Source organism: Apaloderma vittatum, unplaced genomic scaffold (assembly GCF_000703405.1).
Source record: "Apaloderma vittatum isolate BGI_N311 unplaced genomic scaffold, ASM70340v1 scaffold25443, whole genome shotgun sequence".
NCBI classification, from domain to species: Eukaryota; Metazoa; Chordata; class Aves; order Trogoniformes; family Trogonidae; genus Apaloderma; species Apaloderma vittatum.
This window is the reverse complement of record NW_009709008.1, coordinates 42,400-58,519: the sequence shown is the minus strand read 5'-3', so window position 1 is coordinate 58,519 and position 16,120 is coordinate 42,400. Positions and strand designations below refer to the sequence as shown.

Here is a 16,120-nt window from a genome sequence, read left to right as displayed (position 1 = left end):
ATAAGGAAAGCTTTAAGGTTGATTGATGTGTGGTAAGTCACAGGTTTACACAGGTGGTTAATTTGCTAATCAGAAATATGACATAGCCTTGTGGTGTAGGCCTATTTGCTTGAAAATGAGATGTTGGAAACTCAGGCTTTAAAATTTTGCCAGCACATGTCTGCTAGTAAATCAGGGACAAAGCTGGAAACTTAATTCTAAATTATAACTATCTTGCCAAAAAGTCTAAAACTTGGTATCTTTTACTACGGTTAAAAGATTGCTGGGTGCCATTTATTGTACAAATTAAACATTTTACAGCTGTTGAAACAGATGAGTTGTGATCACAAGCTGTTGATTTTGCATCATGAAAAACAGACAGAGTTGTGCAGTGGGAATCATTTGATTTGATTTGTGCAGCTAACGTGCATACTCATACTGTGTTAGAAACGTGCCATGAGCAACTCCCATGCCTTGATCAGGGAACCAGTCTGGTGAGCATTAACATCATTTTTTTTCCTGCCACTAAGTATTTTGTCACCTGGCTAATGGCCTCAAAAATCCCCACCCAACTGGTTGGCAACGTGGGGGATGATCTCCGTCCTGTCCTGCTCTGTTTGTACTCCCCAAGCCCCTTTACTAAAAATGGGATTAAAATAAAGTTGCTGGCAGGAAACAGAAATCTTATATGCAAGTGAAGCAGTGCTGGTGGATTACAGACACTTCTATCAAATTATTGGTTTACAGGGCATAGATGGAGTATTGCTGGTCGCCCAGGCAGTACCCTGTGAGCGGATGAGAGCAGGGGGGTGGGACGCAGGTGCTTGCTGCAGTGCAGGACTGGGGCTCTGCTCCAGCCTGACCCCTCTGTGTCTGGTCTAGCAGGGTCAGCCCCTCTCTTCTGGCACCTCAAAGCACATCCTATATTTCAGTTTTCTTTTTGGAGGTTCAAGCCTCTTGCCGTGCTTTACCTGAAATAATTGGTGGTTAATTACAAAGTTGAAGGTGCTTCCTTTCTGAATCCTGCTAGCTGTTGGCACATGTGTGGGAAAAAGGCAAGGTTTTGTGGGTTTAATAGCTGACAAGTATCCCGGAGCAATTCTAAACCTAAAAAACATATTGTTCAAGTGATTTAACAGGTAATTGGCAAGCAAATAACTGCTACAAACGCATATATAGTGCCTTGACAGTGAAAACGTCTTTTTTTTTTCTTTTTTTTTCCCCCAGAATGGCATACCCAGGTTATCCCCCTTCTGGTGGCTACCCTGCTTTCCCTGGTTATCCTGTAAGTACGGCTCTTGAATGTGTTGCATTCCTGTTATATTTATGTTCTGTGTGTGGTTAAATAGTAGCTGTATCAATTCATATACAGTGTTCTTAGAGATTATGATCTTTGTTTTCATTTTTATATCCCTGAGGATGACTTCACAGTTATCTTATAGGAATTCCAAGAAAGAAGTTTTAAGATTTGTTTGTTGGTTTTTCTTTAATGTTGCCTATTGTTCCGGAAAGGTTCTTGATGGTGTGGTCTTGTCTTGGCTTGTCTTGTGTATTTTCTATAACGCTAACTATCTCAGCAAATCATTTTTTTTAAAGTATCAGTAGTCCTTACATAAATATGAAGGTCTTTACGTACAGAGTCAGAGGTAGTCTCTGAAGCAGTCTGTAGCACAGTCCCTACCAAATTTTCCACGTACCTGTATCCTAGAGTTTACAGAGATGCTGAAAAAACTTCAGTGGCCAATACCCTCAGGAAGAGCTTGGAATGCATTACTCAAGTAGCCCGGCTTTCACATGACACCAAGTAAATATTTTTCTGAGGATAAAGCACATTGTATCTTGACTTTGACCCCCTATCCTTCAGGACTTTGTTCCACCTTCAGCTCATGACTGAAGGGACTAAAACTTTCATTGAAACTTTGTTGAGTTTGGCAGAGAAAGGTTGGACTGTACTGCTGGGGCAGAGAATATTATGTAGCCTGGGCACAGTAACCTGGGAGCAACCAAACTTGAGTCTGAGCTAGACTTTACAGCTTTGCAGTTTATTTCTGCTTTCTGGGCTCAAGAATGAGTGTGTACTGTATGTCATGCGTGACTCATATTTCTAAAGCTAGTTGGTAGGGATGATTTCCAGTGCGTGAGTAATGAGTCCATACATTACGCTTCATTATGAAGATGAATTTAAATACCTGATATTTAAGATCAAGTACATGGCTTTTAATTTACAGAGTTTTTCCTTAGAGATCCTGGTCATTCAAGTAAATATTTCTAATGTACATTAATGCTAATAGCAACCTTTGTGGTATGACTGATAAGTCATACACATAGGAAAACAAAGGCACATAGATGCTTGACTTGTTCTTTTTATACCAAACCTGTGATAGGTGTTTAGTCTGACACAGTGGTCCAGATTTAGTCATTGAATGTCCATATAACCTGGATTCCAAAGGAAATGGGGTGGGTGGGGAACCAAATCCAACCTCTTGCAAGTTCTCACCATGTAACATTTGAAAATACTGGTTGTCCAATAGAGATGGATGTTTCAAAGCTCTTAAAAGTACTATAAAGACAGGACGTGAGCTCCTGACGATTCATAGAAAGTGAGCCTAGCTGACCTCACCTGGTACTTACTTGGGATAGAAGTTCCAGAAAGGAGCAAGGGTGGTGACCAGTCACTCGTGGCTCAGCAGCGCGTGTCCCGGGGGAGGAAGGCTAATGGCATACCAGGCTTTCACAGGAGCGGAGCCAGCAGGTCAAGGGAAACTATTACTCCTTTGTGCTTGGTGCTCGTGAGGCCACATCTGCAGTACTGTGTCTAGTTGTGGCCTCCCAGCACAACAGAGACGTGGACAAACAGGAGCGTGTCCAGGGAGCACTGCTCACCCGGAAGAAGTTAAGGGGAGATGTATTCAGCCTTCTGCTGTGTAAGAAGAAGTGAAAGACATTGGAGCCTGACTCTTGTCAGAGGTACACAGTGCAAGGGCAGCTGTCAACAAACTGCAGCTTGTATTTGTAATTTGATTTGAGGAAAACATTTTTCACCTTGAGCACAGCCTAGCACCAGACCAGAGGCCCAGAGAAGCTGGGGATTCACACTTTTTTGGAGATACCGAAAACTGGTCAAGGCTTTGCATGACCTCATCTAACTCTGAAGCTTTCCCTGCTTTGAAGGTGGATGGGACCAGAGGCCGTCCTGAGGTGCCTTCTACCCTGCAGCACTCTGTGTTTCTGTGCCAACATGGGAGACGCACCAGAAAATCCAACCAGGAGGCCCCCATCCAGGCTTCAGGAGTTCTGCTGCTTTCGCTTCAAGTGCTGAATCCAATTATAATCATTCACATCACTATACACACGGGCATTTTGATCACTTGAGGGTTTTTACTCTAAGGCCTTGTTAGCAGGCATACAGACGTCCCGTTTTTGTGTTTCAGCCAACAGGTCAAGAGTCTGTCTATCCGCCAGCCGGTCAGTACCCCTATCCTGCTGTTCCTGGAGGATACCCTCCACCAGGAGGAGGGACCTATCCTGCAGCACCACCGAGTGCTGGATATCCAGGGACAGCAGGATATCCTGCCCCGGGGAGCTACCCTGCCCCTGGGGGCTACCCTGGAGCTCCCCAGGCTGGAGGAATGCCACCTTACGCTGGAGGTAAGATCCTTCATTATGGTACCCCTCGGGGGCAATTTCTGGTGTAAGCATTCCCTGGGCTGGATAGGAGTAGTAAAGAAAAGCTGTTTTGTTCAGTGAGCAGTGGGCGCAGGCAGGTGGGAGCCAGTACGTGCACGGTTTTGGGCCACAGCACAGACACAGAGTATGTAATCTTTTGCATAGCTCTGCTCAGTAAGCTGGCTCACGTTGTGTCAGAAGTCAAGTACAAAACACGAAATGTGCTAACGTCTGTCTTCTTCTCCTAGCTCCTGCTGGCCCTGGCTTTGGTGTCCCTCCCGCCGGCCCTGGCTTTGGTGGCTATCCGCAGCCTCCTGCCCAAAGCTACGCTGGAGGTGGACCAGCGCAGATTCCAGGTATGTCGTACATAAGAAACACCAAGCATCCAAGGTTAAGCCAAGAGATCCCAGGACAGGCAGTAACAAATTAGACCCTTACCCAAGTTACTTCCAGCTGGTGAGCTCTGAATGCTGTACGCTTCCAAGACCACCAAAGGGCCGATGAGAACCATCCCTATAGGTGCTACATCCATAAGGGATGGCTGTCAGTGATTAAATGACCACATAGTGGTTTAGGTGCTTATTCTTCTTCAAACTGCAAGTATTTGGTGAGAACTGTGACATCCAGAGTCCACATGCAATGAGTATCAAGCTGTTCTGTTAGTCCCAAAGAAAGGGATGCAATCTTCAAATCTGAGTGTTGATGGTGATCCCTGGCATAGCGGGGGAAGTGGAAAGGAGAACACACACAGCTGCTTAAAAACGGTGCAGAGTTTTTAATGCTTTCAAGATGATTATTGTCCTGAAATGCATCAGTTGTGTTTGCAAGAAATTCAGAGCAGCAAAACCTTTTCTTAGTGATTGCTTTGTTAACTCTACAAGTAACTAATCTGCTGTTAAAATAAGAATTACACATCTGTATTGTGTATAAAAATAAAATTCCAGTACAAACCCCCCCATAGTTGCAGCTTTGTATTCACTGTGCTTTTGATCATAAAATATGATTCCTTCCATTCTTTTTGCACCAATGAATTCTTAATATTTAGCATTGACATGCTAGGCAAAGTGTATAACATGACTTTAAAGAGCGCATGAGACACACATTCTTCATCTGTGTGGGCTCTCTTGACTTTTGCCAAAGATAGCAATACGTAATAAGAATAGATTCTTCCAGTTCCCACAGAACCAGTAAATTTAGTGTGTACCAGAATACATCTGTGATTGCTTCTTCCCATCATTCCCAAGGGCAAGAAGTCGAGTTACTGATCATAAGTATCACGAGTTAGGAAACAGGTTTTGTGCGGTGGTAGGTTTGCAAAGGGCTTTCTTTTCAGATTAGATAGCATTTACACAGTAAGAGACCTAATTAATTCCTTTTATCTTGTTCTTTAATTTACTTCCAGTAGGATACTCTGGTGGACAAGCACCATCACCAATGCCTGGTCTGGTACGTGCTGTATCCTCTTCTATCATCAGTTTCATGTGGCTTCTGTAGTTTTAATGTTTTTACAACTGGTTTCCAACAATTTACAGACATTCTGCATCAAGAGTTCCCAGCTACACTCAGACTACAACCTGAACAAACTCATAACCCTGTATCTTGTATTGGATAAAAGCATCGCTGTGGCGACAACTGAATGTCACCCCGATTCTGTGTTAGAGAAAAAATGGGGAACTAATGGGCAGCTCCTTCTGAAGTGCTGATTCCAAAGTTGTGATTTTGCTTTGAATTTACATTGTGCAGAACAGCTAGTTACATGTGACTATTTTCAGCCTGCAGCAATGGTTCAGGGTACCCAGGGCACGATTCAAGCTGCTCCAAACTTTGATGCTGGAAGGGACGCAGAAGTTCTACGCAAAGCTATGAAGGGGTTTGGTAAGTAAGCGATAGAAGCTTAAATTTCTCTTGAGCTGACTTCTTGGGGCCATTTTGTTCTTTTCTTCAATTTTCATTTAACCATACCTTCTTCCTCTCCAAGCTTTTCAGATATCACACATGCAAAATGACTTGGGCAACTGAGTAGATGAAGCTACATTGAAAATTTGATAGACTTAAATGCTAGTCATTTATTATGTAACTATGCCCAAACGCAAGATTATAAAATGCATAGTCTCAGGGGGATTATTATGAGTTCTTACATGAAATTGCCCTTCTGTTTCCAAGGAACTGATGAGCAGGCTATCATAAATGTTGTTGCTAACCGCTCCAATGATCAAAGGCAAAAAATCAAGGCAGCTTTCAAGACTATGTATGGCAAGGTATGTTCACTAGTTCTTCAAATTAGTAAAAAAATCCCAAACTTTCAGCTGCTGCTTTAGCTGCCTGCTTGCATTTTAGTCCTGGGGAGTGATTTGGGCACTTTTAAAATGCAGTTCTTTTGGTTATATTCCTTGTGTACCAGGGGACTTCTGGTATTTAACAGCGTTGCCCTGATACATGGCAGAAGCAGAGGTGGGGGAAGGTTGGGGGCTGGCTCTGTCCCTGACCAAACAAGAAGCTTCTCTGCTTTTGTAATGCTTGATAGATAGAAAATAATCAAACTGTCCTTGTATTCGTGTCTGAAAGCACTGAGTTTTGTCTGTACACAAGCCACCACTGACATCTTTTTTTGTAAGAAACAAACTGAGAAACTGGTTGAGGATTTGTTACTCAATAACCAAGATAATGTCTTCCGTCATTTTTGCAACTTGAAGTTTTATAGTTGTGGGATTTTTCAGGACCTGACTTGGTCCTCATTAATGAAGAGATAACAAACAAGAGCTGAGCTGTCATTTGGACAGAGGGAAGTTCTTTATAACAAAAAAAACTTTACAGGCACAAAGGTAGAAATCAGTCAAAGAAGTAAGTTCTAGTTTGATATTTTTTCAGTATGTAATCTACATAGCTAACACTCTCCAAAGCCCTTTTGTGTTTATAATTGAACAGGATTTAATTAAAGATCTGAAGTCTGAGTTAAGTGGAAATGTGGAAGAATTGATTCTGGCACTCTTCATGCCTAGCACCTACTACGATGCCTGGAGTTTACGGCATGCCATGAAGGTATGGTTCTTCCTGCGAATGAAATAGTTTAAAACTGCCTGAGAATTCTCATCTAAGAAAAAAGAACACCCAGTCCCTGCACTGCTGAAAAATCCTGTAGTGGCAAACAAATATCAGGACTAAAAGTTCTTCTCTGCTGTGTACCACAGCATCAGTGAATTTCTGCAGGATTAGGCATTTCACAGCAGATGTCCATCTCACGGAGGACAAAACTCTGCAGGACAAAACTTTGTTCTCTGCAACTTGGTCATAATTTTTGCTAGAACCCAGAAAGAGCCAGGGTGCCATTACAACTGTAACCTCTGGTTTAACTGAAGGCACACGCATCTCCTTAGAAGGAATAAATCATTGATACTGGAAGGCATTTTTGGATTACCCCAGCTTTTTTTTTCCAAAAGGACAACAACGAAAAAACCATTTTCTTAAGGTCAGAGGATGTACCTGTTCAAGACTGCATCAGAGATTAAATGAGCTAGTTGGTTTAAACTTTTAGATTGGGTAAACTGGTACATCCAGTTACCAGAATTACTTGCTTGTCTGAGCTGCAGCAGCTTGCAGACGGCTGATACTGGAAACAAGTAACTTAACCCACGTATGATTGCACACCTTGTAAAGAATGTGGAGCCTAAGTGAAGATCTGGCTTCAGTGGAGGCAACAGCCACTGTCGACTGTTTTAAAAAATTGATAACATAACGTTACCTAGAAACTTCACACTGATCCACTCCTGATTCTTGCCTGAACAGAGATGACTATGTCAGTAAGAACTCAGCTGATTTTTATTCTGGGGAGGGGGAAGTATTTATGAAAGGTTCCTGCTGGTGCTCCTGTTGAGAAAGTGGACACATTTGGAGAAGGAAAGGCACTTGTATGCTGACCAAAACAGAATTTAGCTTTAATGATTATCATAAAGCTCTACTTTCCGCTGGTAAAATAGTTTCCAAATAATTTCCAGAGTAAAATGATTGCCAAATAATTTCCTTCCTAAATCATTTTCCAGTTAACTTTGGCTGATGTCACTGTTCTAAATGTGTAGTTTTTATAGTTTGGGGGTATTTTTTTTGAACTGGTGCAGAATTGAATGTTTGAGGAATCTTCACTCCATTTAAGTACGCTTTAAGAAGAGTTGGTGCTTTCACACTGCAAGGATACTGTTCTTAAAATGTAGATCGTATAGTTTTGATAAAATGGATGACTGCGTAATTTCACAGTTGAAGAAAACTGAGTAAGTAGTGATTTGTATTTATGCCATTTTTTTCCTTTGGCTGCAGGGACCAGGCACTCAGGAGAGAGTGCTGATTGAGATCCTTTGCACAAGGACAAACCAGGAAATACGTGAAATCGTGAACTGCTATAAATCAGAATTTGGAAGGGACATCGAACAAGACATCAGAGCAGACACTTCAGGACACTTCGAACGATTGCTTATATCTATGTGCCAAGTGAGCTTTAAATTTTTTTTTTTTTGGTAAGGTAAGAATGTACAGTCTGACTTTGATGCATGTAGTCATAATGGCTACATAAATAACCTGTGTGTGCTTAGCAAGAGCAAGGTTTTCAAGAAATTAGCCCTGGGCCATTAATTTATTCCCTAATGACAAGACATGACTCTTCAGTCCCTCCTCAGGGAAGAGATACTTCCTATTTACAAATCTATGATGAATTGTGTGACCTCATTTAGCACCCCCTACGCTTCTCAGAGAGGTTACGTGCAAATCCTTCATTGTGCAGATGCAGTCAGGCGGTCCTGGAAAGCGGTGCTCTGTTCTGTGGTTAACGCAAGATGCTTTCCATTTTTTGCATACTTTAACAAAATAATTTGAGTGAATCTGATTGAATAACCTCTACATTAGGGATTTTCATAGGAATTCTACATAAGAACAAGCTAAGAGGTACCAGAGGGCAAAAATTACCTCCCAAGTTACAGCACAGCCTTCCATTCCTCCACATCTCCAGAATTAGGGAGGTGCTGCTATTGAACCCAGGTGAACACTGGAGCTTGCTTATCCCCTATCATTTACTAGGGCTCTTTTGGTGTTGAAGAACAGTAACTTGCAGTTATCCACATTTAGGAAGAAATACATACTAAGGAGACTTCCTTTGATCAATGTGCCGATTTGCTGTTACTGAGTTTCTGTGACACTCCTCTATCTCGTTTGCCTCTGCCTTTGCGAGAGTTTAGCTGTGCACTTAGGTATTTGGATTAAAAAGTCGAAATCCACAAGAAAGCAAACCTTGAGAAAGTCATGCTGCTAGTTTTTATTTTGATAAATGCAGTAGGTTACAATAACTGACAACCACGTGATTTAAGTATTAACCACCATAGATACAACAGTGTTTGAGAGCATGTATTCAGCCTGCTCAGCCAGTATATTTAGCAGTATTCATCCATGCACGGGGCAGCAAAAAAAATCCAAAGCACATAAGACGTCATATAAGCCCTACTGACATATTACTATTATATTACATGTTTTCTGGAGATGTTCTGACTTGAAATTAGCAAATTCTAAATAAACAGAAGACCTGAGATACTTCAGGTGTGCATATTCAGTAAGATAATTCATTAGTTCATTTGGGAAGATTCTTTGCAACTTGAAGCCTAGAAACAAATCAAAAGAAAGCTTACATTATTAAGGAAAATAGAGAATTAAATACAGTACTTAATTAGAACTATGAAATGGTATGTAGGGGTCAAATTATCTGAGTCAGTGTATCTACAGTTTAAAGCACACTCTAGAGAGTGACTTCTCGGCCACTTTGGTATTCATTGCCTATAAGAAATACTAATCCAAAGAGTAGTTTTAAAGCAATGTAACACCAGTTGGCAACACATGACTCTTTCTGCTTCAAGCTTTGGAGTGACAAGCTTGGGGTCTGCATGGCAGACAGTTAAAGGCCAGCTCTCTCTGTGCGATTCCATTTGACACCTGTTGTCTTTGCTTTTAGGGTAATCGGGATGAGAACCAAACTGTGGATTATCAAAAAGCTCAAGAAGATGCTCAGCGCCTGTACCAAGCAGGTGAAGGAAAACTTGGGACTGATGAATCTTGCTTTAATATGGTTCTGGCCACCAGAAGTTTTCCCCAACTGAAAGCAACAGTTGAGGCATACTCCAGGGTATGAGTTCTGCGCTGATTTCAGTTGAGCTCCGTCAGTGTATTTTAAATTAAGCTTCCAGTTCTTACCGCATTCCATTATCCACATATTAATCTCCTTTATTTGTAGATTGCTAATCGTGATTTATTAAGCAGCATTGACCGAGAATTTTCTGGAAACGTGGAACGTGGTTTGAAGACTATTTGTAAGTAACATTTCTTCCCTCCCCTTACCCCTTAGGAATTAAACCTTCTAAACATAACTGTTGAAGAATCCAGTTCAACACTGGCCATATGGCAAAGGAACGCACAATCTGACATTCTGCTAGCACAAAAGTAAATTCAGTTATTCACATTAGTCCCTTTACATTTAATTGGAGAAACAAGCATCCACCACAAAGAAGTCAGTTTGAAACAAGAAAATCATAGAATCATAGAATGGCCTAGGCTGGAAGGGACCTTAGAGATCATCAAGTCCAACCTCCCTGACATGGGCAGGGACGCCACCTCTTGACTAGACCAGGCAACACATGGGGACCGACCGGGAATCGAACCCGCAACCTTGGTGTTGCCATTTTTGTCAGCACCGTGCTCAAACCACTGAGCTAACCTCCTTGTCACTTGTCTGGGAAGGCAAAATTAGCACTTGTAGTTGTATTTTTCAGAGCTCTGCAAAATGACGTGAGTACCAGGGTAAGAGAGACCTGACTGGTGGTGTGGCACGTCAGCAGAGGCAGCCACACGTGGTCTCAGAACCAGCACAAACCTACTTCAGGCACAGCTGCCTTTCCACCATCAGAAAGCTCAGCATTTGAAAAGCAAAAGATCAGTGAAACACAAGGCCTGTTCTGAACTCACTTTTTCCCGCTGGCTTATTGTAGTCAAGCACCGCAAATTTAGCACAATTTACTGCTAGTGAGAATCCATATGACTTGCTAGTAATAGTAAACCTGCAGACACCAGTCCTTACCAAGGCTTCCCAAAATGACATCATTTCCACAGCCATAACGGATAAGCAAAAACTTCCCGGATTATACTCTGCTAAGGAGTTTTTTAGGAAAAATTCAGCTCTAAGAATCATGTAACAGAATAAAGACTTGTCTCTGAGAGTGAGCAATCTCACTGGAACAAGATCCATTCTGTAACTACTCAAGCGAGAACTCTTTACAGTTGTACTTTTGTTAGTGAGATTCTAGGAATGGAACCTGAGTAAAATACCTTGTATCCTAGTAGCAGCTATCCAAGGAGAAGAACTGTTTTTAAATTACCTATTTGAGAATTAAGGTTTCAGCCAGCTTTGAAAAGCACTTCCACAGAAATTAACTGTTAATAACCGTAACTTTTCCCATGAAAGGACAACTCATTTGGTCAGCGTGAAACTGAACTTGGCTCTGTAGAACTGTTCCTGTAACCCACAGTAACTGAATCTTCACCAATACCTGCCTCTAGCCATCCGCAGCAAAAATCCTGAACCGAGCTTGCCAGGTATCGCTGTACAGCACACAGTACTGGAACTAATCCTAAAAATATACTTTATTGCAGTGCAATGCGCTTTAAATCGCCCAGCCTTTTTTGCAGAAAGACTTTATTATTCTATGAAAGGAGCTGGCACAGATGATTCTACCCTCATCAGAATTATAGTCACTCGCAGTGAGGTAAGAAACTTTCTCCTTTGTAAATGTCACTTGCTGTGGAAAACTGTCTGCCCCAGCCAGGTTTTCATCATAGAATCAGAGAACGGTTTGGGTTGGAAGGGACCTTAAAGATCACCTAGCTCCAACCCCCCTGCCATGGGCAGGGACACCTCCCACTAGCAGGGGAGGACTTTTCACTTAGTCCTTCTTCTGTAGCTGTAGAAATTGTGTATTCAGTGAAGGTCTTATGGGGTTCAGATTTAGATGAACACATTTGGTTTATTTTAAAGCCAGTTTATACAGGAACTTTACTATCTCTGGCTCGATAGCAGTGCTGCTTGTCTTCCTTCTTAACCTGGGGCCATGTGTCCATGTAGCAGGTGAGCAGCTCAAGTGCAAAGGTTGAGAGGTGGGAGAGGAGAGTTCTAAGGAAGCAGGGCCCGATGGCCGACTCTCTGCCCTGGGAGCTGCCCCAGCTGGGCGGCAGGAGATGCAAAGTTTAGCAGTTGCACATTTGAGCCTCGGCGTGTGTGTGTGCTGTGTGCTCCCTGTGGGAGGGGATGACTGTCCAGGACTGTTGAAATCATACGCTGTGTTTACGTTTCACAACTTTTTTTTTTCTTCTTTCTTGGCGTAGATTGACCTTGTGCAAATTAAACAGATGTTCACACAAATGTATCAGAAGACTTTGGCCACGATGATAGCAAGTGATACAAGTGGCGATTACCGGCGTTTGCTGCTGGCAATTGTTGGTCAATAGGGTTATCTGTGGGGTTTTTTTGTTTTCTTTTTTAAAACAAACTGAAGGGCATGTAACATGCTTTATGCAGGCATGACTATCCTTGTGTGTAAAAGAATAATTTTAAAACGCATATAATCAAGTATGCCTTCTTGATGATTCAGTAAGCTTGTTGCACTTAATAGTGCCTTAATTTACAGCACATAATATTCTTTATTGTATAATAAAAGATATATCTTGTCTATTACCCCTAAGTCTTAGTTCTTCTGACCCAGACAAAATCACCTCCTCTGCACCCGATTCCTGCATTCTTAAACTCTTTCTCTCGGCCAAATCTCCAGCACTCAAGAACTTCCTTAAAAACTTCCTAAAAGCTGAGCTCACTGTGGATGACAAAGAAAGCCTGAGGCTGTGATGTAAAGGATTTTACACTCCCCCTCATTAATGTCTTTCCATTTTAATGTTGAAAAACACCCAAGTGCTCAGCGTAAGTCACCTTAAATGACAATTTAAGGACCTTGGCAGAATCTGACTGTACACCCCCTATTTTATTTCTTAAATTAGTCATCATTATGCTTGAGGCACCAATGGAAAGGAGAAATCACCTCTGATCTCATTCTGAAGGATCTCCTTGTAAAGGAGTAGCTTATACAGCAAAGCCTGAGCAATGAAAAAAGCCAGTGCCTAAATGCTAACGCTACAGAACACACGTAAATCCAAACTGTAAGCGGTTGTGACCTAGACAATATAAATGCCTATGTGGATGTTTTCAAAGGATTTAAAAAGAACAGCTTTGAATATCGCGTTTGGTTCTTTTTAGAAAGCCACAGTGAGTCTGTCCCCCGTCATAAATGCAACAGAAGCTTCAAGTCCTGCAGCTAGCAATGTGCTTTCGAACATTTCTAAGCAGCGCTTTATCTAATAACAATTGTATTTCAGGACACCCTGATGCAAGCAGCACAACCCTATTTGTATTATCCCTCAAACAAAAATAGCTGGGGGTGGCAGAGTTAATTCCAATATGGCAAACCTTTGACTCTTACACAGCACGTACGTAAAGGTTTTTGCAAAACAGTAACAGATGCCAAGTTTACCAAAAAAGCTCAAGTATTTCATGTGCATTAAAGTTCTGGAACTAAATCTGACTTTAGGCTATAAGCTTTTTCTGACATTCAACTCCGAAATACAGATCGGGTCTGATTAAAATGAAATATTCCAAACACAAACAATAGATAGAAATTGATTTGGGGCAACTAAAAGACATTCCATTCTGCGTTACTTTGGTTGTCCTTGGTGCAATTATCCACTGTCATACACACATCTGTGAACAGCTTTCCAAGCCTGACCAAGATTCTCAGAAGCTTTGATTCTTACAGAACCATAGAATCATTAAGGTTGGAAAAGACCTCTAAGATCATCAACTGTCAGCTCAGCAACACCACGACCACTAAACTATGTCCTGAAGTGCCACATTTACACAACTTTTGAACACCTCCAGGGACTGCAACTTCACCACTTCCCTGGGCAGCCCGTTCCAGTGCCTCACCACTCCTTCAGTAAAGGAATTTTTCCTAATATCCAATCTAAACCTTCCCTGGCACAACTTGAGGCAAACTCTTGAGCAAACTTCCTTACAAGTTTACCATTTAATAATAAAGGTGTATTAGCGCATCTGCATCCTTTTGTGTGACTGAAAAATCCCCACTGCTTCACTTGACTTCTACAGCAGAATTGTCTGGCTTATACATCCTACTAGTATGTGAAAACAACCAGATGAGTTGAGTTCTATGTCCTAATGATACTCACCTGTTCCACAGCAAAAAACTATTTTCATTACATGCCAGTAACAAAGAATTGTCAAATGAGTAGCAAGAACTAAATTACGGATAATGAAACTGTAGCAATAGGAAAGAATGATCAGGTAACTGTCTGTCCTGCATCTGAAAAGGCTTAATTTTTATACGTTAACTAAGGGGTTTCAAAAGAAGAAAAAAGCTGGGTATGAGAATGCTCCTCTCAAAAAGGGTTCAGACTCAAACTAGAAGAGACCCACCTCTTTCTAAGAGAAAACTAGCCCAAATCCAACCATTCGTCTTTTTGCTAAGGAGCCCAATCTTCATCACAATTCAATATGTAACACTATGGCCATTTTTCCACTTCACACTTGGAATGTAATAAGCTTTGAAAGGAAAGCTGTTAACACTGTAAATGATCTTAGGTGGTGTACTTGTGTATCTGCCACCAAACTAAATACATGTAGGTCCTGTGGACTAGGCTGGTCTTTGCCGCTGGGCTCACCAGGTGGCAGTACCTTTCTCAACAGCCCACGTCCCTGCTTTAAAATAAGCCCCAGAAACCTTACTCCACCACCTTCTGTACTTCTGCTTCTCAGGTTCACTAAACTGCATTTACACTTCTCGGGGACAGTGAGAACCCCCAGCCCACCTCTGAGCACCCCTCATGCCGACAGACAAGGGCCTCGCAGAGAGCAGTTGAACCCTGCAGCTCAGGGAAGAGGGGGCCTGTGCCCCAGGAGCCAGGGCAGGCTGGGGCAGCGCTGACCGCTCCAACCCAATCCAGGAACCAACCAGGCCTCGCAGCTTTTGCTACCGGTGTCCTTTGGCTGACAGGGCTTTTTCTAAGCCTTCTCCCACCTCTACGCAAGAACAAACTAAGGACACATAGACTTTTTTTTTTCATCCCCTCCTCTTTAAATCGCTAAAAGCATAAACCGAACAAGGAGAACTACTTACAGTTTTCTGGAGGGAGGATATAATTTCTTCTCCCCAACAATACAAGAATTAGAGGCAGCTCCAGACTCCACCTTTCAGAAACACAGTAGCAAAAAATGAGTACCTACTTTCCAAACAAAGAAAAGCCATAGATGAAATCCTGTTACCTGACTACTTGCTTAGTGACAGGAGACACAGAGCATGAGAAATCAGGTCAACAACTGCCCAAGACATCTTCCTTTACTGCAGATCTTTGTACCTGGCCAAAACTACCACAGACAACGCGTACTACAAAGGAACCTTCAAGGAAGCATCAGCTGGGCACCTTCTGCCATACAAATACCAAAACCCACTCTCTCCAGTTACACCGAGGTCTTTCCAAAGATCCAGTCTGTATTTTCTCTACATACACCACTCCAGCTAGTCAGGATACTTATCACAACTAAGATATGAGTCTCAAATAATAAAAAATACTGTCTTGTGAGGTTGAGAAATTTTCTACTAGTGCTTACAAGGAGGAAGCTGTCATAATGCCCAAGCATATAAAATTTCGGTCATACTTAGTAACACATTTGTTCTGCTCCATCATATGCACAATGTGCGGCTCACAAATATGGGGGTGCTTTGCAAAAATTCCAGTAAACTTACCATTTTTTAACTTGATCTTCTGCACTCAAACTTTGAGAAGAGTTTCCAATTAGAACGCATCTGCAATAAAGTAAAACCAAACATTAAAACTCCATTGGCGAGTGTCCCTTACTATTTTTATATTTTATCTTCTCATCCAATTCAGCAGCTTGTCCTTATTTTAAAAAGAATATACGAAAAAGACTAAATCATGTGCCGACTGTCAAAACAGTCCTCCCCCACTGCGCAAACAGCAGCCCCGACACATTTCACGAGGCTTGAATGTTTAGCTCAGACCAACACACAAAACGCAGGCAGACTTAACAGCCTTTGCAGAATCAACTAACCCTGCTCTGACAAGCCTGTACAAACCAACCATGGATGTTCAGTTTGGTAGACAGAAAATGTCTAGAAATATCATTTATGAGAGAGAACTCAAAAGCAAAAAAAAAAAAAGGCAGCAAGAATAACATTTAAATGAAATAGCATTTGCATTCAATTAGTTCTCTGACCTTTTAGGCTTTTTTTTCAATAGCTTTTAAGACTATTTTTAAACAATTTTCAAGGTCAGATTAGACCTACACATGCCAAATAAAACCAATACACACTGA

General features: G+C 41.8%; 1 protein-coding gene across 2 annotated transcripts; it reads left to right on the top strand.

Moving 5' to 3' along the window:
- Positions 1 to 1,207: 1,207 nt before the first annotated feature.
- ANXA7 (annexin A7) lies at positions 1,208 to 12,401 on the top strand. Of its 2 annotated transcripts, XM_009866774.1 has the most exons (13): positions 1,208 to 1,264; positions 3,411 to 3,627; positions 3,894 to 3,999; positions 5,040 to 5,095; positions 5,331 to 5,341; positions 5,418 to 5,520; positions 5,809 to 5,903; positions 6,571 to 6,684; positions 7,954 to 8,124; positions 9,629 to 9,799; positions 9,908 to 9,983; positions 11,320 to 11,432; positions 12,049 to 12,401. In XM_009866774.1, exons 1-13 carry the CDS (start codon positions 1,208 to 1,210, stop codon positions 12,169 to 12,171), a joined length of 1,413 nt encoding a protein of 470 aa, XP_009865076.1. In that variant the 3' UTR covers positions 12,172 to 12,401. The 2 variants fall into 2 exon arrangements, with proteins under 2 accessions (XP_009865076.1, XP_009865077.1); XM_009866775.1 differs by lacking the exon at positions 5,331 to 5,341 and having other exon boundaries at positions 3,894 to 4,001; positions 5,048 to 5,091.
- Positions 12,402 to 16,120: the final 3,719 nt, after the last annotated feature.